This window comes from Stenella coeruleoalba (genome assembly GCF_951394435.1).
Source record: "Stenella coeruleoalba genome assembly, chromosome: 10".
Classification (NCBI taxonomy): Eukaryota; Metazoa; Chordata; class Mammalia; order Artiodactyla; family Delphinidae; genus Stenella; species Stenella coeruleoalba.
The window spans coordinates 4,229,852-4,255,107 of record NC_137156.1 but is presented as its reverse complement, the minus strand read 5'-3'; the positions used below and the strand labels follow the sequence as shown (position 1 = coordinate 4,255,107).

The following is a 25,256-nucleotide window of genomic DNA, read 5'->3' as shown; positions in this document are numbered from 1 at the left end:
CCAACAGTCGACTACACTTTTGTGCTTCTACACACTTTTCCAAAGCTATTCCCTCCAGAAAAATTCTGGCACCAGCCTTTAAGTTAATACCTTTTTACATTTTCATGTTAATGCTCACTGAGCTCTCCCGGGGATGTGAATGGAATGGGGGAAAGAGGTCATCTCTTCATTTCTCTCCTGCTGTGGTTTTCCCGGCCTAGAAATCAAAGCATAATCCAACCAGGGGATCCGTATGATGAACCCCACACACAACCAAATACGCTGTAGCCTGACAATCAACGAGTTTTGCGCTTGCACGTGCTAATTCGTAACAATGGACTCCTAGAGATATGATCTGGCAACTAGAAAGTACATAAGAAGAGAGGCCATTGCCCAAGGAGAAAAGATAACAAAAGAGGAAATCAGAAGCTGTCAAAATAAAGCCAGGTGAGCAAAGATGCTGAAAACACCACACTCTTGACATGGAAGTGATGTCCAAGGTGTCTTAGGACACTGCGCTGAAATTACACAGGCAAGTACAGCACTGATTGATAAAGAATGATCAGCTCTGTTGCTGGGAGCCCTTCAGCTTGCTTTGTATTCATAGGCAATTTATCCTCCTTAATCACTCAATCATTAGTGGGGATCAATAGCTGTACCACGTTACTGAGGGCAGCAGTGGACGCCCGGAGAATTATTAGTTAGCTTTTTAATTTAATTGTGCTCACCGGGCTTCAGGTCCGTTCCAGGAAAGAGCCCTTCTCTGGGTGTTGGAGAGAAAACTGTACCCACAAAGGCCGCAGGAGTGAGCTGGGTGTTTATTGTGAAGTCATCTTATTTTTCTGACCACTTGGGAACTCTAAATGGTTGAATGTACTTCCCTATTTAAGTTCAAACTGTTCCAGATTGGTAGTCTAGCATTAGTGCCAGAGAGTGTGTTCTGAAAGATTTCAGTGTCCCGTCCTGTGCTCAGTACTCAGGTCAGTATTTGATGGCTCTGTTTCGTAGGGCACCAGTCATTTTCAAGGGGTTCGGCTTTTCTTAATCACTTGTTTCCCACCTCATTCCCCATCAGTGATTTTCCCTTAAATCCAGTCTTCATCCTAGCACCTAGCACAGTGCCTGGTACATACTTCATGTTTAATAAATGTTTGCTGCATTGATTTAATAATTCCAAGTAGATGCTTTTTAGGTTCACTGCACTTATCATCACAGACAAGTTGTGAATGTAATCTCACAACTTACCATCTTGGAAAAAGTCAAAGTCATACATGATGCATGGGGGACATGTGTTGTGGGTACGTGTGTAGATTTCTCTCTCTTTTAGCACCTGACACTAAATTAGCATGTGGTATTTCTAACTTTTCATTCAATGTGATTTTTGCATTTTCCTTTAAACAAAGAAATCTATTAAATTTAGTGTAAAGAAATCAATAACTTTCCAGTATCTGGATGCTTTTAATAGTAAAAACATATGACCAACTTGTATTTTATTATAACATTCGTTCTTATACTATGTGCTTTGTAATTATACATGGTCTTTTAGACCCTTCAGTACAGAATGGAGTAATGTACCAGGCCTGGTATTCCTGGGGTAACAATGAACAACACCCCTTTCTCTTGGAAACCCTTGAGCCCAGAACAGAATTTACACCCTCAGGCTAGAGCCATTCATCCATCAATCCACAAATATTAATAGTATATCTCCCCCAACGCTCATGACAACATAATTACCCATGGGTAGTACAGCGATGTTATTTATTCATTCACACATATTAAGGATCAATGCTGAAGTAGGCACTCGAATATGGTAGTGAGAAAGACGGTCTTTGCCCTCAAAGAGCCTCTGGCAAAGGTTTCACAAATGAGCTGCTAATAAACATGAATTATAGCAGTTGCAAAAGAAGTCATGACACAACAAGAACATGTAATAGTAGCAGAGCACTGGCCTCACTGGGGAGTAGGGAGAGACGGGTCAGCAGATTATCTTTGTACCCTCTCCAGCCCCTAGAATAATGCTTGCATACAACAGCAGTCAGATAGTTGGTTATCTGAATTTTTATGAAGTTTTAATAAAGCTTATGTGAAATTTTTAAGCCTTTATTTATTCTAACCTTCTGTTTAATGAAATAGCATATATCCTTCTTGCAAGTGTCTAACACATTAGAGTCTCATTCTTACTTCTTGTACCGAGTGAGCATTATTCAGTGTGACACTGCAATCAGAAGGAAGCCCAGAGAGCTCACAGTGAACGTTATTTTCAGTGACATATCGATGACCCCAGATTCAAGGTCCAAAGCTGTTTCTGGAAGGAGCAGGTTTGGAAAGTCTGTTCCAGAATTCATCTGCCGATTCATGTCGTTTATAATTCCTTAGGTGGGCGGGTTTCTTTTTTATATCTTCAAATGATGCTCAAAGCAGGTATCTTCCTGCATTCTGTGTTTCAGAAAGCAGGATCCTTTTCTCATTCAGCCTAACACGGTGCCAGGCCCAGAGTTAATACTCATGAATGTTTGCTGGATTGAGTTGATAACCAGCACTGCAAGAGGCAGGGAGAGGATTATTAACCTCATATTTCAAGAGTAAAAAACAGACCCTGTGGTATTACATAAAATTTTCAAGGTCACACAGAAAAATCAGGAAACAAGCTGGGGCTAAAACCTGGTTACCCTGACTTGGTCAGGGTAAGCTCTTTCATTTTCAGAACCAGAACCATGGGTACCCTGTATTGTGTCATGAGACAAACAAGGGGTAGATGCTTCTGTGATGTTCTAATGAACCCTGGGAAAGCCTGCCATTAAAAATAAATAAATAAATAAAAATAAAACCAGGTTGATAGCTAAAAGATCAAACAAGTTTCCTTTGCAAAAAAAAAAAAAAAGAGAGAGAGAGAAATTAAGCATCCCAGCAAGGGCACAGGCTCCCTTTGGGGAAATGTGCTAAGTAAAGAATATCAGATATTTTCTTTGTAGAATTGCTTCATGAATAATAGTCTGTCTTCTGAAGATATTTAAGTACACTGAAAATTCCTTACCCAGCAAAACTGGAAAAATAACACAAATCAAATAAACTTTCCAAGCTGGCCTGAGCTGTAATGTAATGCGGCGTGTTTGCCGGGAACACGCATAGACTCAACTGTTGAGGAATCGCTTGCCTGGGTTTCATGGGCTCGTTCCATTCCAGAGTTCACAGGTACAAAGGCAGGCCTCTAGAGAGGCTGACTTAACCCGTTTTAGGAAGACAGTGGCTCTGGACCCTTCCAGGAAAAAAGCGCAGACTCTGGAAATGCCAGTCCCTAATACACTGCGGTGTTTCCCGATTCCCACGGGTGGGACTCACGTGCCTATAGCGCACACAGCCTGCTGGGGTCACCGCCCCGTCGGATTTACTTTGAGATGGAAAAACATATCACGACGACTCTGATCTGGAGTCACACTTGCTCCCCAGATGAAGGCACCCCCTCGAAGACCGATTACACTCACCCAGCACGTCCTGCCTCTTTCTTTAGTGACACTCAGCTTTTATATAAAGGGGAGGCAAGTAAAGGTTATTCCTGATCCCTCGTTCAGAATTTCTCCCTTCACTAAAAACGTGAGACATTTTGCCTTCTTGAAGAGGCCAAGCCGTTATTTCTTCCAAAGGATCAGAAGCAGAACCAAACTCTGATTTAAGCTCTTCGGCAGTCTCTTCAGAGATCGAGTATACGATAGCATCCCTAGCTCTGCAACTGTCTTTGATCCCTTTGCCAGGCTTGAACTTAATGACCTTAGAAATGGGACTTGCTTTAACTTTAAAATAGCATGTACATAAGCAAAGGGAAATTTTCTACCCACGTGGTGATGAATAGCCCTCCTTCTCCCTAAGAGGTTGTACAGATACTAAAATCAATATGGTCAGCATTCATTTTTACAGGTTTGTTATAAATTCTTACTTTCTCTGAGGGGGAAGGCGGCAAATTGTAATTTCCAAGGGCGCCAGAAATCAGCCGTAGAAGTGAGTCCCGGCATTTCTCAGCCCCCAGTTTTCTTTTTTGGACTGCCCCACCAGAGGAATCGTAAAATAAATGAGGCCGTTCTTCTTTACTACTTGCCTCCTGTAAGTCACCCGGGAAGAGTGGTTATTCACAAGGCATGTTGAAGGTCTGTTCTGGTGGCAGAGGTGCTGGGTGAAGCAGATGGAGGTATTATTGCATAATCACCAATGGCGCCATGTTTTCTTGTGAGTTTTATTGTGGTGACGGTGGTTTGCCAGAGGTCTCATGGGATCAAGAGGATGTCGACGGGTCCGTGGTGCTGCCGTTCCAACTCTATGAGCTCTCTAGACCTAGCTTCTCCTATCAGCTCTCACGCAACTGAGAAGCGTAGTCCCCACCCTTACGTACGAGCACACACACACACACACCTCTGCTTTCTATCAATAACAGTTCAGATTGTTGGGCCACTAGAACAGTGACATGTCAGCTCATTTTTCCTTTTCATAGTATAATAGTACCCTCCGTGACCCCCAGATCTAGAAAAACCTCACCACACCTCTCTAACAAAAGAATTTTTAAAACAAACAAAAACAACACCAAAAAAACAACACCAAAAATCTCAAGAGGCAAATGATTAAGTTTTCCTGGTTTTTGTCAGCATATCAAACAAAGAGAGTTTTTTGGCGTTTCCATGGGGATGTAATTTTTTTTTTTTAACCCTAGCTTTGGACTATATTTTAAAGTGACAGATCTGAATAAAAACAGAGGAACGAAAGCTCTTCTTTCCGCCCTCAATCTTCTTTTAAAATCATAAATAAATTTAAAATTAAATTCAAGCCTCCCCATTTGTTTTCCTTGCCCTCTGCTGTGGATTCATGATTACGCCCGCCGAGTTTGAGGTAAGGTTTAATTCGGCCGCTGCAAGGAAAAGGATGGTCTGGGCTCGAGCTGCAGAACTCCTTCCTATTCATGGTTTGCCACCTAAATTTATGACTTCCCATCAATAATAACCCAAAGCCCAAAAATAAATCCTTCATTTTCTTGGACTTCTCTCTCACTCTCAAAGCTCAGACATCCATCCCCATCTCTCATTCTTGCGGTTGGCGTTTACTGTGCCACGTTCCCAGGCACAATGTGCTGGACGCTGGGGAGACCGTGCCCTGATCCCTTGGACTCAGAGTCATAGTCTACTTGGGGGACAGCTTAGTATTCAAATCCTGGCTTCACCTCTTACCTGCACTATGACCTTGGGATGGACACTTCTCTCTTCCTCAGTTTCCTCATCTCCAAAATGGGGAAAAATATTATGCCTTCCTCTTAGAGATGTTATGAGTTTTAAAGAGTTTGTTTTTGTACCACACTTAGAAAGTTTCTGGCATGGAGTAAATACTAAACACATACTTGTTCAAGAAATAATTAAATCACGGAACAATTTCCATATAGTGGAGTGAATGTCACTGCAGCATCCGTAGGACACTACAAAACAAGGCTTAATCCAACCTGTGCTGGGAAGAAAAGAGTACAGGGAGACTTAAAGAAGGGGGGAAGTTATCATTGTACAAAGATATTTAATAAAGACATTGATAATAAAAAAAGAACACACCATATTGTTCTTGAAGAAAAATTAATGCAACAAAGTTAAACTTGTTAACCTCTTCTTAAATAGGTGGTTTCGTGTAAACGCAACCACACTTTAAAAAATAACTTTTTTCTCATGATGAAAGTCTTATTGTAGAAATAAAAAATAATGAAAGCATAAAAAGAACGCAGAGATCTACAAATCACAATTACCATTTTGTTGTACTTCCATTCACTTAATGTATTTTTGAATGGTTTTAATTTTTAATTGACAATTAGTTGAATACATTGCCCTTTCAAATATGCACACATGTATGTATATAAATGGTAAAGAGTGGACTTTCCCTTACACCTACGCTCCAATCCTAGAGCATCTCCAGAGAAAACAAACTTCAACTGTGTATTTCATTCCAGATATTTTGCTATAATTTTACATATTAATGTCCATATGTACATCTATAGAGTTTGGATTCTATTAACCACAGGTGGGATTGTGTTATGCACGTTTCTCTATACTTTCTTGCACAATATACCTTGGAGAGTTTTCTATATCCGTACAAGCATATTCTTTTTAGTGACTGCTTGGTATGGTTGTACCATAATTGATTTGGTCTTTTATTTACAAATATTTAGATTTCCTCTCATTTTCACTGTAGTATACCGTGCTACAATGAATGTTTCACACACCTTCATACAAATGTATTTCTGTAGAATAGATACCTAGAAATACCTTTGCTTGGTCAAAGGAAATCCACATCTTAGATTTGCATAGATACAGCCAAAGTTTTTTAAAAGGATGCAGTAGTTTATAACACAGCCACAGCACACGAGCGTATCCATTTCTTTAAACTTTCATTGGCACCAGGTGTTACCATGTGTTTTACTATATGCCAATATGCTAGGCAAAATATGGTATTTTCAACACAATAGCAAAAAAAAAAAAAATTTTTTTTAAATGGGCAAAGAACCTGAATAGACATTTCTCCAAAGAAGACATATGAAAAGCCAACGGGTACATTAAAAGATGCTCAACCTCACTAGTCATTAGGGAAATGCAAATTAAAACCACAATGAGATATTACCTCACTGTTGTTAGAATGGCCATCATCAAAAAGACAAGGGGGAAGGGTAAGCTGGGACGAAGTGAGAGAGTGACATGGACATATATACACTACCAAATGTGAAATAGCTAGTGGGAAGCAGCCCCGTAGCACAGGGAGATCAGCTCGGTGCTTTGTGACCACCTAGCGGGGTGGGATAGGGAGGGTGGGAGGGAGACGCAAGAGGGAGGAGATATGAGGATATATGTATAAGTATAGCTGATTCACTTTGTTATAAAGCAGAAACTAACACACTACTGTAAAGCAATTATACTCCAATAAAGACGTTTAAAAAAAAAAAAAAGACGAGAGAACAAATGCTGGCATGGGTGTAGTGTTTCTCTAACCCCTGTATTTTCTGTTAAGCAGTTAGTTCTATCTAGAGACTCAATCAGATTCATCTATAAGTGAATTATTTTCTGTTTTCTTTGGAGGGGGGCAGAGAGGACACTTAAGAACTATATACTTCTTAAGTCGTATGCTGTGTGCTTTCTGGGGCATTCGTCCCGTCAGGAGACTCATAATGTCTGTTTGTCCCTCTTTGTGATGTTCAGATTTATCAGTAGGGTCAGGTTTTACCAGTCTCATCCATCCATTATGAAGTTCCCCATTAGCCTTTTAACAAATGATTTTAGCCTAGATCCATTATTTCATTAGGGACTGCAAAATGGTGCTGGTCTCATCTACCATTCTTTCTGCATTTATTAGCATCTATTATTTTGGTGCCTTGAGGTAGCAGTCATAGAATAAAGTCTAAATGCATGGCTCTTTTCCTATTTCTAAGTTTTTTAAATAAGGAGTTGATTCTCAGCACCCTATAAAGGTGACCAATGAATTTTTAAAATCACTATGAAACTACAAATATTGAAGTATTTCACATGTTCTAATACTTTGCAGTGACTATTATTTTTGCTATTTGAATTGTCCCATTCTTGGCCATTGGGAGCTCCTTCAAGTTGATTTATGATTCCTTCGTCATGAGTCCTAGAATCTTTAAAACCTCCTTGTTTTCTGGTAGGAAGAAGTATTTCAGGCTAGTCTCGTACATTTCCTGACCCAGACCTGCTTTTTCTTAAGGAGCCCAGGTACCTTTTAATGGGGGGTGGGTGGAGAGGAATGGTACTTAGAGATCACAATCTGGGCTCAAGGGTACTTGCTGTTGCCATTGCATTGGTTGTTTTTTCTAGTTCTTTTCAGTGGACAGAACTAAAAAATGTGATTTCTCTTTTTTTTTTTTTCTACTTTTCGCTGCGTTGGGTCTTTGTTGCTGTGTGCAGGCTTTCTTTAGTTGCAGCGAGCGGGGGCTACTCTTCATTGCGGTGTGCAGGCTTCTTTCTCATTGTGGTGGCTTCTCTTGTTGTGGAGCACAGGCTCTAGGCGTGCGTGCTTCAGTAGTTGTGGCACACAGGCTCTAGAGCACGGGTTTAGTAGTTGTGGCCCGCGGGCTTAGTTGCTCCGCGGCATGTGGGATCTTCCCACACCAGGTCTTGAACCCGTGTCCCCTGCACTGCTAGGTGGATTCTTAACCACTGCACCACCAGGGAAGCCCAAAAATGTGATTTCTAAAGAGAAAATGCATCATGAATTGTTATGATGCTTTCAACTTATTTTTTTTTGAAAAGCCTTTTATTCAATATTTTTTTATAATGGAATTAAGTTTTTGATTATTACAGTATGTTCTGATCGAAACACTACAAACTGTTGCAAGGACTAGTGGAAATAGGAAAATCTGTTAATAATAATATTTGTTGGTGAAAAATCATAGTGAATCCAAAAATCTATTTGTCGGTCATATGAGTGAAAGCACAACTTCTGGGAAGTATGTATGGGAAGAAGTAGCCAGCCTCGCCCTTCGTGTACATTCTTTCTTATTTTCTTGTTATATCTTCCCCAAACAGAGGAAGTCAACAGTAGTTAGAATGGCCGTCTCCCAACACATAAAATAATCGAATTCCCCAATGGGTGAACAAAATAATGAGTAGTAACCTGGAACTCAGCTGAGCAGGCCACTTCGGAGCCTTCAGTGGGGACGTCTTCCAATTTCAGAGTGATGTGTCCTCACCCTGCATCATCGTTTTAGTGCAAAAACAGAAATTAATTCTGGTGAAATGAGATTCACCTCCCAACAGGATTAATAGTCGCATTCACTGAAGTTCTTCATTTGTGAACTGTGAAGAAACCAGTAGTAGCTATAAGATCAATAGGATTTCTGCAGATGGAATGACAATATACAAGGACAAAATCACCTATTTTTTGACTTACAAAGCCAACGGTAGTTTTCAATTTGCAAGTTGATTACAGACCAGCTACACCACACATTTTCAAATGGCAAAAGTACAAAAAAAAGTTACGTGTTACAAAAATATTTCAGAAAAAGTGTAGTCTAACCAAATAAAAGCACTAAAAAGGTATCTTGCTCAAGGGATGTCAGCTTGGAAAAATTATCCCCAAAGCTAAACATTTTTATTTCACACAAACTATACTTGGAAATAGCTTTGAGACTGATTTCTGAGGCTGAAAGTATCAAAGGGTTTATTTGTCAAGAAACAAATACCTTAACTGACAAGGATGGATAGAATGAGTTCATACTCATTAAGATTTCTGCAGTGTTAGGGTACTAACAAACATCTCTTAATGGCAGAATGTGGTAATCATGGAATTATTGCTAAAGTAGTTTTCAAATGAAAAAAGGAAAAGAAAACAAAACAAATTAAACTTGACCAAACATGTCAATTTACAGTTTTAAGGTTATTTTACAAAATACCTCCATTTGCACAATAGACTTCACACAGCATTTTAAGATGGAAGTTCTTTTAATTTATCCTGGCACACTCTAAATGAATAAATTACACTGTTTAAAGAATTATTTAATATGTTTTATTTATTAAATTTATTTATTCGATAAGTTTTTCTTTCTCTTGACTCAGACAAAGAAAAGATCTCATATATAATAGATTAAGAGAGGAAGCTAAGCACACTAACTTACAGAAACAGGTGGGAACTGGGGAGGGTCAGCAATCATGTGAGTCTCACCCGATGTGATGCTCTTCAAAGATGAGTCAATCTTCTTAGAGCCATTTAATGAAGATTTTGAAGGAAAACTTCATTTTGTACTCTAGCCCTTTAACGCTTTCATTCTTTTTTTTTTTTTTTTGCGGTACACGGGCCTCTCACTGTTGTGGCCTCTCCCGTTGCGGAGCACAGGCTCCGGACGCGCAGGCTCAGCGGCCACGGCTCACAGGCCCAGCCGCTCCGCGGCATGTGGGATCTTCCCGGACCGGGGCATGAACCCGTGTCCCCTGCATCGGCACGCGGACTCAACTGAGCCACCAGGGAAGCCCAAAGCTTTCATTCTTACAGTCAGTTCAGCTGTTGGTCTGTAGTAGCAGGAGTTACAGTACCAAATGGAAGATAGATTCATTGCTCTGGATCAAAGATCATGAATATCTTGAAGGCTAATGATACAATTGCCAAGTTGCTTTTTAAAATATTGTAGCAATCACAGTCCCATCAGTAGATTGGCAATTCATCACACAGTAGCTGGTACTGAGTATTATAAAATAAAATACATAGACAAATGAATATATACATATAATTTCTTTTGAAGCCTTTGCAGTTCTTGAATTACTACTTAATTAAAGTTGTTTTAAATTATTTTCTGTTCACGTTTCCTCATCTGTGAACTGGTTTTCCCTTTACTGGCTTTCTTTTATACACTTCATGATTTTCTTATCAATTTATTGGAGTTCTTTACATGTAAGGAAAATTTACTAACATTTTCTATTGTTGCAAATATCTCTCTAGTTTGTTGTAGACTTTATATTTTATTATATCTGAAATTCAAGTTTTACATTTATATCAAATAAAATGCAGTGATCATTTCCTTTTTGATTTTTTTCTTTTATCTTTGTCTTGATAAAACTTTCTCACTTGGAGACCAAGTAACTATTCACAGTTATTTTACTCTGGAATTTTTTTATGCTTTGTATTTTTAAATTCAGATTCTAAATTAATGTTCAGTTTATTCTGGGGTACAAAAAATTTACTTTTCCCAAGCAGCCAATTTTCTCAGCTGAATTAATGGACACTCCAGTCATCCTCTTTGATTTATAACATTTCTTTTATCATAAATTTATTTCATAGAGACAGATGCATATTATAACATCTATTTCTAGGCTACCTATTTTGACCCATTAATCTAATTTTATACCAGTTGTTTAAATTACGGTAGCTTATAATACAGTCTAATATCTTATAGGGCAAGTCCATAAACATCTCATATTATAAGGAAAACATCTTGAAACATTCCTAAATGTCACTTCTAGACCTCAGTGGCCTTAAGAGGAGTTTTATCTCAATAACGGGCATTTGAAACGCACTTGGCTAAGATGTTTATTATTACAATACTTACAACAGTTAAACCACTACTATAGAGGAGTTTTTTAAAAGTAGCCTTTCTTTTTCAGGCCATTTTGATAGCATCATCTGGGGGCGGGCTGTAAAAGGGGTGCATGTAAACGGTCAATGTCCTTTTATACATATTCTGAGATGATTTTATTTTAAAATAAATGTATTCTTTTAGGATTTTACTCCGAACTATTGACCTCGCTATTTCTGTTGTCACTTCCTTATATGTTACCTCTGCTTTGTTCCACTTGGAAATGAAGCTGTCATTTCAGTTGAGGAGTCACATGACTGTATAGAGATTGCTGGCAAAACCACGGAACCCAGCAAGGCCAAAAGTCTGAAGCATCAAAGTTCACGTTGGCGAGGGCTGGGGGGAGGCTGCGGCACGTCTGTCCTGTAACTCTGATTCTTCTAGAAAGATAAAATGGCTTTAGGGTGAATAAGCTATTGACGCACACAGCGACATGAGTGAGTCTCAAGAGAAAGAGCCTGAGTGAAAGAAGCGAGACCCCCAAACGTGTGCACACTGTACAGTTCTTTTTATGTAAACTTGTAGAAAATGCAAATGAACTTACAGTGATAGAAAGCAGATGAATGGTTCCCTGGCCGGGCTGGGACATCAGGGAGAGGACTGGGAGGGAGGAATTACACGGCGGTACAAGGAAGCTTTTGGGGCGATGGACATGTTTATTATTTTGGTCGTGAAATTATACACTTTAAATGTGTGTACTTTATTGGACACTAGTAAATATGTAGATGTGTGTATGCGTGTCTGTATTTACTGTTGCATGAAACCAGGCTAATGGTAGGCAAGAGGCAAAGATTGGAAAGGAAGTTACAAGAAAGTACCGGAGAGCAGACAAGACCGCAGAATCGCCGAAGGGTTCTGTCAAAGCTGTAATACCGCCCAATGGGGGATCCAAGCCGGTTGGATGGGGCAGCACCTGGCAAACTTTAATGTACACACAAATCCCGGGGAACCTTGTTCATATGCAAATTCTGCTTCGGTAGGTCAGAACTGGGCCCTGAGATTCTGCATTTCTCACAAGGTCCCAGGTGGTGCTGTATGCGGCTGGTCTTTCCACCATTCTTTGAGCAGCAAGGGGCTAGAGCATCTGTTCTCAACTCCGGCTGCATATCAGAATCGCTGGGGAGCTTAACATTAATTAATTAGTTAATTAATTAATGTAAAGACCCTGATGCCTGGATCTCAGCCTTACTCCCAGAGATTCTGATGCCGTCGATCTAGAGTTCGGCTGGAATCGAGAGTTTGTAAATCTACCCGGATGATTCTAATGTGTAGCCAGGGTTGACAACCACTACTCCAGAGGGATGGTAAAAACCTTATCAGGGAATGAGGAGGAAAGATCCCTGAGAAGGTACTAGGACGGCAAGTAGGGCCAGAGAAATGTGATGAACGATGTCCCCGATCGGAACCAAAATCGAACATTTCCAAGCCTGCAAATTGACCTGAGTATAACTTAGAGCCTGTATGGTCCTGCCTGTGTTAAAGATGCTTTCGCTGCCTTCACACCTGGCCTGGGAATCAGTACCAGCTGATTACTGAGCGGGCAGATGGGCAGCGAGGTTTTCCTGAGATTATAGCCACAGGGAAGAAAAGTCCTTGCAATGGAGGAAGATGACCAGGGAGGCCGATTGGACACACGCTTACCAACACATGCACAAGGATTTTTCCTTGAAAGGAGACAAAGCCCAGCCTCTCTCCTCCCGTCCCTATGGGCCACTAACCAGGCATGACAGATGGTACTCCAGCCTCCTAATATGCCCCAGACTTGTTTTAAAATCATTTGGAATTCTATTAACATGAATACTTTGGAAATTACTTTTTGATCTGTGTTACAGACTTTTATCTGCATTATAAAATTCTGATTCTGAAACCACTGATGCAACAGAATCCTAAAATGTTTACTGGGACTTGTCAATTTAATTGTGCTACTTGGAACTTATGGAAGCATTTTGCTGACAAATGTCATCATTTACAGACTGATCTAGGCCACTAATTATGTTCACCGTTGCTAAAATTACACGTTGTGAAATGAGCTACCTTTAGTGAAACAAAAGACTTTTTTCCCATTTAGTTTTTTTCCCACTTAGCAACTTAGGACCAAAACAAACTTGCAAGTATATGAAAACCTTCTGGTTTGGTAATAGTCATTATGTTTACATTTCAATGCAGAGGATGCTGTATACCTGGATAATGAAAAAGAAAGAGAAGAGTATGTCCTGAATGACATCGGGGTTATTTTTTATGGAGACTTCAATGACATCAAGAGTAGAAGCTGGAGCTATGGTCAGGTGAGCCACTTAAAATTTGTCATTGTCAAGGACATTTTTACTTAATATTTTTAGCCCCATGTATCACTGCAGGGTGCTCTCTGTCGATATTAGACAAGCACAATTTCCTGCTTTTCAGGATCTGAGACTCCAAGATGGGCCTGGGAGTAGAGACTTAGAAAGGCACCTGCATAATTCATCAGCTGAAATCACATATTTTCGGTTATTACAATGTTACAGAGATGGGAGATTGTGTGGATGATATGACATTCCAGTGAGCAATGCTTTGCAAACTCAGTACAGTGAAATCTCACGAGCTTAGACTCTGCTCTCCAACCTGGAATGAACCCATGTTTTTCTTTTCTTCTAAGGAAAAGTGTTTTGATAATAATGCAAAGGGTGCAGGAAGGCAAGTGCCCAACTCAAAGAAATCCCTTTTTTTAAGGGTTAGGATTAGATATGCTAATTAGAAAAGAATGCTACCATTTAGTCAAAGGAGGGCCCACTGGGCTTTCACCTTGAGACATTTTATCAGCTGCAGCCTCAAAGTACTGTCCGGATATAAGGTAGCAAATGGTATTTCATCTGAGATATTCAGTGGTTCAAGCTATTTCAGCTTGGCATCTTTAATAATGGAGGAAATGAATATTTTTACCGTATTTCCATAAACAGACTCATGTCCTGTGATTCAGAAACGACTTTCCATTAGCAACGTGAGGGCAGGCGAATGTGTCATTTCTCAGAGTTTTGGCTGAAATGGTTGCAATTGTGCACCATCGTTCTGGGTATCCAGGGGCAGATTTCCCAGAACTTGGCCTCACCAGGTCACAGGATACTTTCTTGGCGTGAGATCCTTGTTTAAACTTCCATATGGGCTCTCCCTGCCGTGCTCAGCCCTGCTCGAGCCTGACCACTGGGCTGTCATCATTGGCTCTTGTCTTGTCCACCCAGCTTTATGCCTTTTGCTCCTTCTCAGTGTTCAGGTTTGCCCGCCTGCATTTCTGACGTCCTGCCGGGCTAATGATCTACACGCTCTTCCCCTGTTTTGGGGTCCCTGCCTGGCTCCCTGGTTCCAAGTCCTCCGCTTCCTGAGTGACATACGACCCGCGACCATTGCTTATTGTCTGGTGCTCTCGCCTTGGGTCCCTAATTCCTAACCTTTAGGCGTCATTCTATTTATGCCCCCAGTGTGGCAATAGAGAGAGAGCTAACAAGGGAAAATGTCATCTAGGTGGGTAGCAAGGACTGCGAAAGGGTTCCAAGCATGATCGTGGACTCCCCAGACAGCCTGCCTTTGGATAGATGCCTTGAGCACAGCCACTGCCTGTCTCTACTGTCATTTGGAGTCCATTAATTTGTGTACTTCAGTCCGAGCAACCAGCAAAGCCAGTAGTTTGTAGTGTAGTTCTCTATGTCTTTACCTTTCCAGCTCGTGGCTGTCATGCCCCACAGACGCAGCTGAAAGATACTGCCTAATAAGAACCAGAGTAATGAGTTCTTATTCACCTGGAGAGCTAGTGCAATTACCCATTTCTGCATCTATCACATCAGTTTAGGATACACGCAGAGCTGCTATTCTAACTGGATTTTAATGAGGAATTACATGGAAATTAGCCATTAAAATTGTGATTTCTGTCCTAAGCCCTTGGGTGGATAATATACAAGGCTTCTGTATTCAGGGAAATATTCTGTACAATGAGGTACAGTATAAGTGTAATCTTCCAATTTTGCCTTTATTTATTTATTTTTTACTATTTTGTCTTTGTTCCTTGTTTGGAAATTTTGGGCATTGTATGTGGCTAGGAGTTCTTTCTAAGGAAATTGAACTGACTACCTGATGGTTCCCTTGATAATATGATCTCCTTTCTCTAAGCCTTCCTGCCCTCTCTTTGACCCTGGAGTCCACCTTATCTCAGACGAGAGGAAACCTTAGACAGACACTCACTATGTGAGGTCTCCTACTGTTTCCAGTGCAGACCTGAAATGCCTTCCTGAGAAGTACCTGAGAGCCATTTACTGTCGATATGCACAAGGACTCATGTTACTTTTGAGGGCTTGAGACTTTGGCCTGACTTTGGTAAATGGTTCATTCCCTTGCCTTTTCGCTGGAGCCAATATGTTGGAGAGATCCTCTAAATTAACCCTACAATCTTCTGAAGAACTTCAGGTCAGTTCTTGACCCTTGAGTACATCAGCTCGCTAGTAGTTCTGTTTGTATTTCTAGCTAGTATTTAAGTTCTTAATTACTAAAAAAATAAAAGAGGGTGTCTCCTTCCTTCCACCTTGATATTTCATGCTAAAGATTATGAGTGATTACCATCTAGGAAATACACATTTCTAAACATGAGGTTGTGGTTTCATTTTATTTTTCAACAGAGAATATCTTGTTTTCAGAGGGGACATTAAATAGTTTCTAATTTTTTTCTCCAAATAGTTTGAGGATGGCATCCTCGACGCTTGCCTGTATGTGATGGACAGAGCGAATATGGACCTTTCTGGCAGAGGGAATCCCATCAAAGTCAGTCGTGTTGGATCTGCCATGGTAAGAACAACCACTGATTACTAAAATCGATTACGCATGTCATTTGCCTCAGTATAGATGTCAGCTCATTAAGTGCTGTTGAAATGGTGACTTGCACATAATAAACTTTTATTTGGAAGAGTCTGTAATTCCCTGAACTTGTCATGTGCCGTAAAACAAAATTCTTACATCAGTACTGTGTGTTGCTTTGGCTTCAGACAAATGCTGATAGATGACGTGGACGATATAGATCACTTATTCTTAAGAATCTTTGCCTAGGGGCTGAGAGCGACCATGACAAAGTGTCAGCAACTATAATCAATCAATCAACAAACAAACATCAAAGAGGGCTTCCCTGGTGGCGCAGTGGTTGAGAGTCCGCCTGCCGATGCAGGGGACACGGGTTCGTGCCCCGGTCCTGGAAGATCCCACATGCCGCGGGGCGGCTGGGCCCGTGAGCCATGGCCGCTGAGCCTGCGTGTCCAGAGCCTGTGCTCCACAACGGGAGAGGCCACAGCAGTGAGAGGCCCGCATACCGCAAAACAAACAAACAAACAAACAAAAAAAACATCAAAGAGCATCAAAAAAAAAAAACCCTGCAAGATGGAAATTTTCTACATTTTCACACCCATAGTAAGAGTAAAGAAATAAATGACTAATCCTAGCTTCTATTTCAATGATACCTCACCACAGGGCTTTATAGTTTATGAAATGGACCTTGATTCTTCACAGTACTCACATGAGATAAGTGGGGAGGGGGTGACATTACCCACGCCATTTTACAAGTTAGGAAACAGTGTGAGGACAGTTTGTCAGGGACAAAGCCTCAGCTAGAACCCAGGTCTGCTGACTCCAAAGCTAGACATTTTCTACCTTCCTTGCTGGTCTCTGCAGGACATCCTGAAACATCTCGGGGAATGCACAGACCCTGCAACGGAACGGCTTCCTGAGAGAGGAGATACAATTCTCATGAGTGGGAAGGTTAGGGGTCAGGTCTGGGCAGTGAATTAATTGTGTTGCCCAGGTCCTGGACTGTACTGTCGTGCGGACCGGGTCCTGTGCAGTCCTGGACCATACCAACGTGCCACACACACAGATCCTGCCCTTGGTGCATGGAAGCGAATCAAATCTGATTGACGAGCAGATTATTCCCGAAAAAAGCATCAAGCTAGATGCCATTTCACACCATCAAAGACTGAGCAACAAATACTCCTTTTTGTTACTGAGCAACAAATACTCCTTTTTGTTACCAGTTTCCTTAAGCTTTATTTAAAAAAACAATCCATCTGAAAGAATGCTGTCTTTGGGTTTGGTTTAAGTTAAATAAAATCAAAATCAAATATTGTTCATATAAAGATATTAGACTGAGAATGATATGAAATGTAATTTATGGTTAGCTCTTAAGAACAAAGATTGTTTTATTAGTAACTAGGCTATGTGTAAATTTACGAAGAGTGGAGCTTAAAAAGAGAAGGTAAAAACTAATATCTAAAGGCAGTTTTGTTTTCTGTTGTTAGTTTATGTATGCAACGTAAACTATGCAAGTGAAAAGACAATGGATTCTGAAGAATTTGGGAATTTCTTTATAATAGCTATTTATTACAACATGCAGTAGACCTGCAGTCAGTCACTGTTTTCCCTGTTTCATGACAAAATTCTCCCTTTTCTCCTGTAAAGTCATCATGACAGGTTTGCAGTGAGACGGGAAGCAGTTGTCGCAGTGGTTAGATAGAAATTAATTCCTTCTTAGGCACTCTGAAATGACATGCTCGTCAACCCGAGCTTACTCACATGTTGTGGGTATATTTATGAGTCTAGAAATCACTACCTAACACAAGCGAAAGCAAGAGGGACGCAAACAGGAAGCAGCTAACCCAACACTATGGTGGCATCTGGCCAGATGGAAGCTGTTAAGCCTTGAATTAAGCAGAGAATCCTAATGCAAATTGCCTTGAGATCGTATTAATCGTAAAATCCTATGAAGTTCTGATTTTGAAAATCTATAACTCACAAGATTTAGAACTGGACAGAATCAATTTCGGGGGTTCAGTTTGGTTTTATTTTTTGAGGGAGAGGCCTTGGGTGTTAGGGGAGAGGCCCACCCTGGGCAATATCTGTATTTCCACCAGTACCATCGTTTACATACACAAAATATACGTCTGAGAGTTTTCAAAATCTTTTTATATCTCTTATGTCTTTTAATCCTTAGAAGAGCTCTGTGAATCTTTCCAAAATCTATTCAGTTATAATGATTTTAGAAAATAAAATATGGAGCCTCCAAAAATCAATAAAAAATATGCAACTTTCCCAAAAAGTCAATTGTTTTCTGGTCACTCAGGGAGTTCCTCTCCTGTTCACAAATCCTGGAACTCTATCATGAAATTGCTGAGGGAAGTTAAGCAAAGACTGAAAGAAAAAAACAAAACAGAAACCCCTCACATTTCTCAATAAAGATTTGCTTTAAAATATGAGAAGATATATTTAGGGAGCCCAGAAAGAAAATGTTCTGAAGTTGCTTGAGTCTAGCCAGAGCCCTGGGTCCGAGCAGATAGGCCTGTGGGTGTTTTCTAGGGGGCACGGAGGGAGCTGCATGGTCATTTTCAAAGCTCTCCATCATCTCCCCAGCCTGGTCACTGAGGCAGGAAATTCCTTTCATAGGATACAAATACTGGAACAGGATACACCGCGACAGGCAAATTCTCCGGGAGGGGTAGCACACTGACTGCAGTTCATGCCAAGGTGACAGTGATGGAAGGCAGAGATTTCCGGGCTCAGTTACTGCCACGAAGGAGTGGGATGAGAAGCCTGGTCCTGGCTGGGCACCTGCAGCGGGTGGAGAGGGGACAGGAGGCAAGAGCAGGTGACTGGGGCCCCAAAGACACATTTGCTTCCTGTGGTCACGGCAAAGTCTGGCACTGAAGCCTGGCCAGGAATTTGCAGAAAGTAGCTGGGTGCTCGGTGCTGTATGAAGCACAGATAATAACTCAGGTTATTATCTGCCTCATCTAACTTTCTGATGAGGGTGATGACGATGATGATCTGAATCTGCCTTTACCGTCCCCAGATAAAAATCTTTGTCATCTAGTGTTTACAACCTTGGGCCGTTCTTTGCTATGGGGGTATCCTCCACACGACAGGATATTGAGCAGTATCCACGGCTTCTGCCCAAGAAATGCCAGGAGTTGCGACAACCAAGAATGTCTTTAGATATTTCCAAATGTCCCTCTGGGTCAAAATCCCCCCCAGTGAGGGCCACAGCACCAAACCCCTCGAAGGCTCAGCTTCCCTGCCTGTGCGATGAACGTAACCCTCTCTTCTTGCCTTTGTGGAGGATCTCTTTTCTTACCTTATTCAAAGCCTGCTGGCTTTCCTTCTTCTGCTGAAGAGAAAGTGCAGGCAGCATCCTGCGGGAAGGCCCGGGTCCAGGTCACATCAGACCTCTGGGTTCTGACTCTTCCGCGCATTTCCTGTGTGACGCAGGGCCAATCACTCAGCCTCTCGGGGCCTCCTTTATCTTTAAAATGAAATTTTGTCTCTGTACTCAAATCACACTTGTTATTCCCGGTGGCAGCAAGAATTCCCTTTTCTCCTTCAAAACAATGTTCTTCTTTCTTCTATTTTTTCCCTTTATAAATTCAATATTTAGTTCTTTTGAGTTGCTGTTACTTCACTTTGATGTGAAAATCAGGAAAGTTTATGACAATCTGGACAGCCTTGGGCTATTGGGTTTTCCCAGGGGAAAGAAAGTCTAAAGTACAGGAAAGTCTAAAACTCCTATAAAGCTCATTGCCTGGGGATTGGTTCTGAGATGCTATAACCTCACGTAAGCGAACTTTTAGTTAGGTTTTTCTAAATAGTGAGTGGTACATTTTACCGAAGCTACACTGCAGATGGATTTAAGAGAGAAAAAAATTTTTTGAGATTAGAAAAAAGAAAAACCTTGCCCAAAGCTATACGTCCTCCTTTTTTTTCATTTTTAAAATTTTATTTATTTATTTGATTTTTATTGGCGTGTAGTTGCTTTGTGACCAGTGACCTTGTGACCTTGAATAAATAATTTAACTTCCTGATACTTCAATAGACACAACAATGTTGTGTTAGTTTCTGCTGTCCTGCAAAGTGAATCAGTGATACGTATACATATGTCCCCTCTTTTTTGGATTTCCTTCCCATTTAGGTCACCACAGAGCATCGCGTAGAGTCCCCTGTGCTATACAGTAGGTTCTCAGGAGTTATCTATTTTATACATAGTATCAACAGTTATACATCCTCCTTTAAACTACTTGATTACTGTTTGCTTTCCACCTCGTACCTTATGTGACAGTCCTCACCAGGACAATTGCTAGGAAATGTGCCAGGAAAACGTTAGAAGGATGCTTTGTGCCATCTGAAAGCTTACCTTGCTCACAGGGCACTAATAAAGAATTCCATCACGGACCCGGAATTACAGTGAAGTAACCAGACATGGACTCTGAGCCCCGGTCACACGCTCAAGACAGGTGTGCTGTGCCACGTGACGGGAACAGCAGGGTCCTGGGGAAAGGAGAGACGGTGACAGTAGCCTGCCTTTACTGCTGGGTGGTAACTGGTCCCTACCTGCTTCTGCCTCGTGACTGATTGGGTGTGGCAGCAGCTCTGGGCAGAGAAGTTCTCCCATACTGGCCCTGCCGTGGCCGCTGGCCCTGTGGATGCTGCTCGTTTATTCACTGTGGAAGCCCTAGCACCCCACCTCGGTGCAGGTTCCCTCCTTTGGGTTGAGACTTACTAATAGGAGATCTGTGTCGAAATGCACACAGAACCAGGACATGAGATGTGGAAGACTCTCCAGGGGTCTTCTAGGTAAAGGGGTGGAGGCCCTTGGAAACGATGTCACTCAAGGTCACACACAAATAAGTGGTTGAGCTGGAACTAGATATTGTCCTTGCTCTCAGGTCATATTAGACCTTAGACGGCCACCACCAACACACAATCACCAATGACACAATTCGTACCTCATGTTAATCCGTCATTCACCAGGGATTTTCATTTCTGTTTATTGAAGAATTTTTAACAATTGACAAATAAATTGGAAGCCAGTAGGAAGATAGAATTTACCTAATGGAAGTTGTTTTCACAGCCAATTTTGAGAAACTATATCCATTTCATAAATAACCAATGTAAGGATGAAGAGACAGAAGGATCGGGAAGTTAAATGACTTATCCAAGGTCACTGGTCACTGGTAGCTAGCTCCTAGAAAAGAAGGACCCAAGAGAATGGGTTCCAGAACAGGTGAATTTTGAAATAGGGGAATAAGTGAAGAAAGGCATAAATCAGAGAATTCTAAATAGCCAGAGGCATTGGGTCCCTGGGGAAAGAGTTCCCAAGGAAGACTAAGTACCAAGTGTGGTTTGATGGTGGTATTGGTGACAGTGATGGTAGTAATTGCTGTAATGATGCTCATGGTAGTAAAACACTCAGTAGTAACTCATTCATTCAACAAGTATTTATGGAGAATCTCCAGTCTAGGTACAGTTGTAAAAACAAACAAACAAACATAGTTTCTGCCTTCACAGAGCTTATAGTCTAACAGAGAAGACAGACTTGTAAGTAGAACCTTTCAACACACTATGGCAAAGTCTCTGATGAAATAAGCATAGGGTTGTAGGAGAAAGCAAACCTCTCAAGCTTTCCTCAGAGGTTTCCCAGGACAAAGCAGTGACCTAACAAATGTTGGGATATTGGATGAAAAGGTGGCAGAATAACTGACAAGGGTCCAAAGCAATAATAAGCCATGCTACCATTCACGGAAACCCTTTTTCCTTGGTGGAAATTATACCCAAACAGCCATCACCAAAAGCACTGCAGGAACATGTAGTCAGGGGAAACTTGCCCCTCTGGGGACTTATTTGTTTCAACTACAATTTTCTTAAAAAGTGACATTTGGGGGGAAATTTCGGAAGGAGGGAGAGAAGAAAAATTATCAATATACTAGTGACATATTTTTAAATACCGGTCTTTACACCGCCGCCAGCCTGGGCTTTCCTGCTTCCCTTGAGGTGTACACATCTATTTTTAACCCTGGCCTTTTGCTAACATCGAAACACGATGCCATCATTAATCCCCATTAATACCCTATTCTAACTGTGCCTTTTGGGAACTAGCTCAAGATTGAACTTTTTTTTAACCAGTCATGTTCGGTGTACTCTTTAGTGTTATAAAAAGGAAATCTTGCACTCCAGCTAGTAAATCAAACTGACCACAAGTGGAAGTATAGGTCCTGGAGTTCCCTAGGGCCCAACACAAGACGAATGACTGTAGACCTTGCAGGCAGAGTGGACTTCAGAGCTTCTGATCCCCGAGCATACATGATCTCACAGATACACTGAAAATAAAGCTACTTTTCGCTTTGTCCATCTTTCTTCCCCTTCTTCTTGTCCCAGTATTTAGACTGTTTTTTTTTTTCTTCCATGCATGAAATCATGCATGACATCACTCCTTTGATATTTTGCTAAACAGCTTCACAGGAAGCTACTACAGAACGGCGTTTTTATTTTTCCCCAGTTGTTTACTTGGTCATCTCGTAGAAAGCTTCACGTTCAGCAACGAACTATTTCAACCATTCAGACTACACTTACACATTCACTTGGGTTAGAAATTCCACCCAGCTACCCCAAATGAACTTTAGAATCAGAAATAAATACATGAAGTCTAGTCCCTGATCTTACAGACCAGCCAAAGCATAGCTCCCTAAAACTTTTATTTAAAAAAAATAAATACAAATGTTAAAGCACTATATAACTGCTCCTTTGTTTTATAAGCAGCTAAAAACCCCCTTTCTTGGAGTGAATTGTCCTGGAGAAACCTGAGGACTCAGGTGCTTGAGAGCCATCGTCCCCAACCATTTCCCCACCGAGGAGCTTCTTCGCGTTTCCCCTTATGGATCTTGTTTTTGGAAAAATTTCCTCTATCGAAAAAGCATATTTATGTAATAATACTTTTGTTTCCCCATTCTTGCGTCAGAGATTTATCTAACGGCCAAACAGAACTTCTAATGGGAGTGGTACAAGCACTCAGTGTGACTCCATGCCCCCTCTGAAGGTAAAGATATGACTTCCATTGGTGTTTTGGAAAAGGGGCAAAATGACTCACACGCCTGCATAATTTTGCAGATGCCTAAGAGTTAAAATTTCCAGGCTGGCGACCATTTGCCAGATGTACGTTCCTTTGTGGATTTCAGCCCCCATCCAGAGATCCTGGAGCTCTGACCCTATCTGCTTTCTTATCTTAAATTGTTATTTTCTCTCTCCATGATTCATGCCCAGGAATGTCAAGAATGACATTCCTCACTCTGGTAGAGGAGAAAAAGCTAGAGGTCTCTGTTGCTCTTGATAACCTTTCCAGTCTCAATCAAGAGCTCCCACGGGTGGCAACTTTGGAGAATCTACCGGTTAGGATTAACGAAAAACGTTGATTGTAGTTCAACAGGGTAAAATACTAATTCTAATAAGTTTTTTTTAATCTTAAAGTTGGAGTCAAGGTACCCACAAGCACGGGAGACCTTCCTAAGGTTTAGGAATGGCTAAGGGAATCCAGTGATGAATGGGAGGTACAGAGTCAGGACGATCTCTAGTACCTTTCAAACTAAACATAATGCCATAAGGTCACCTCATTCACCAGGGATTTTCATTTCTGTTTATCGAAGAATTTTTAACAATCGACAAATATATTGGAAGCCAGTAGGAAAATAGAATTTACCTAACGGAAATTGTTTTCATAGCCAATTTTGAGAAACCGTATCCGTTTCATAAATAACCAATGTGCAGGTGAAGAGACGGAAGTATCAGGAAGTTAAATGACTTATCCAAGGTCACCGGTCAAACTGGAAATGGATCTCAGGTTGCCTGACCCCACCGTTCCACACACGATGTTACATGTCCCCTGTATTTGTCCTCTGCCTGTCCTCTCTCCATATCACATGACCTCCTAGGGTACAAAAGTAATGCCTTTTACAAGCCCTGTCTCATTCAATCCTTCTCTTTTAAGTTGGGGTGGAGGGGTTCAGGAGACAAATGAACTGTTCAGACATCATTTTCTTCTCTTGTGGTTAAAAACTAGCAATGTAATGAAGTTTCCATTTGTGGGCAAACAGCTTGGCTTCTCAATTATTAAGGTTACATTTCTTAGGCCTGTGCTCCCCATATATTGGGAGAAAAACAGACATTTATTACAAGGCATCTCTCGAATGTGATAATCACAGCCAATCTAAATGTCTGCTTTCCCTGAATTGCTTCCCGGAATGAGGTTTCAGGGCTACATCTGTTTTGTAATCACATTGGCTATTTCTGAAACACGGGGCTGCTTCTCAGCACTCCTTCCAAGCTGTGCAGTCAGGGCTGCTCTGGTCTCCTGGGTCAGACATCCCCAGGATGAATAAATAGAAGTGCAGCAAAGCCAGCACCGCCCTTTAGGATATGCGATCTCAGGGCACTTTGCCTCCCTTCTTGCCCTCTCTCCTTCCCCTCTCCTCTCCCTTGGCACCCTTTTCCTTTGCTCTCCTTGTTCTGCTCTTTCCCTTTTCCATTCATCTATTCATCCATCCAGTCGTTCATTCAGATATTTTTGGAGGTCCATTCTATACACCAGCCCTGCCCCACACGGCAGCGGAATAGCAATGAAAAACAGCAGACAGCGCTTGGAAAGCTTAAGATCTCAGTATCTCTCTCTCTCTCTCTCTCTCTCTCTCTCTCTCTCTCTCTCTCTCGGTCCACCTTTTGTTATTTCTTTCACAACTGTCAATTAGTAAAATATGTTTGGGCCAAATAAGAATCCTCAGTTACCAAGGGAGACGAGGTTAATAATCTCTAGTTGTAAAGATTTTCATAAGAAATGAAGCTAATTACCAACTCCTGTCAGAGCCTGTGTCAAGTCTGTACAGCAGAGCACGTTTGCAGACAGTGGTTATACGCTTTCCAGTATAGGTTAGGGTTAGTTCCTGTGGTTTTTATGTGTTTTTTGTGAAGTAAAATTTACGTACAGTGAAATGTATGGGTATTAAATGTAACATTCAATGAGTTTTGATTGGGGTAATCACTACCCCAATGTAACCAAAATATAAACATTACCATCAGCCCAGAAATTTCCCTCGTGCTCTCTTGTAATCATTCCACATCCCCAGAAGCAAGCAACCACTATTCTGCTTGCTTACAATAAATGTGACTTTTTTTTTTTTGGCTGCGTTGGGTCTTCGTTGCTGCGCGTGGGCTTTCTCTAGTTGCAGCGAGCGGGGACTACTCTTCATTGCGGTGCGCGGCCGTCTCATTGCAGTGGCTTCTCTTGTTGTGGAGCGTGGGCTCTAGGCACGCGGGCTTCAGTAGTTGTGGCACACGGGCTCAGTAGTTGTGGCGCACGGGCTTAGTTGCTCCG

The 25,256-nt window shown here is 41.3% G+C and overlaps 1 protein-coding gene across 2 annotated transcripts in view; it reads left to right on the top strand.

The window, feature by feature from the left end:
- F13A1 (coagulation factor XIII A chain) overlaps window positions 1–25,256 on the top strand; it is a 152,236-nt gene that overhangs the window by 59,539 nt on the left and 67,441 nt on the right. For both annotated transcript variants that reach the window (XM_079934613.1, XM_079934612.1), the window contains 2 exons: window positions 13,235–13,353; window positions 15,767–15,874. In XM_079934613.1, the coding sequence (XP_079790739.1) occupies window positions 13,235–13,353; window positions 15,767–15,874 (227 nt within the window). The remainder of the gene's footprint in view (window positions 1–13,234; window positions 13,354–15,766; window positions 15,875–25,256) is intronic.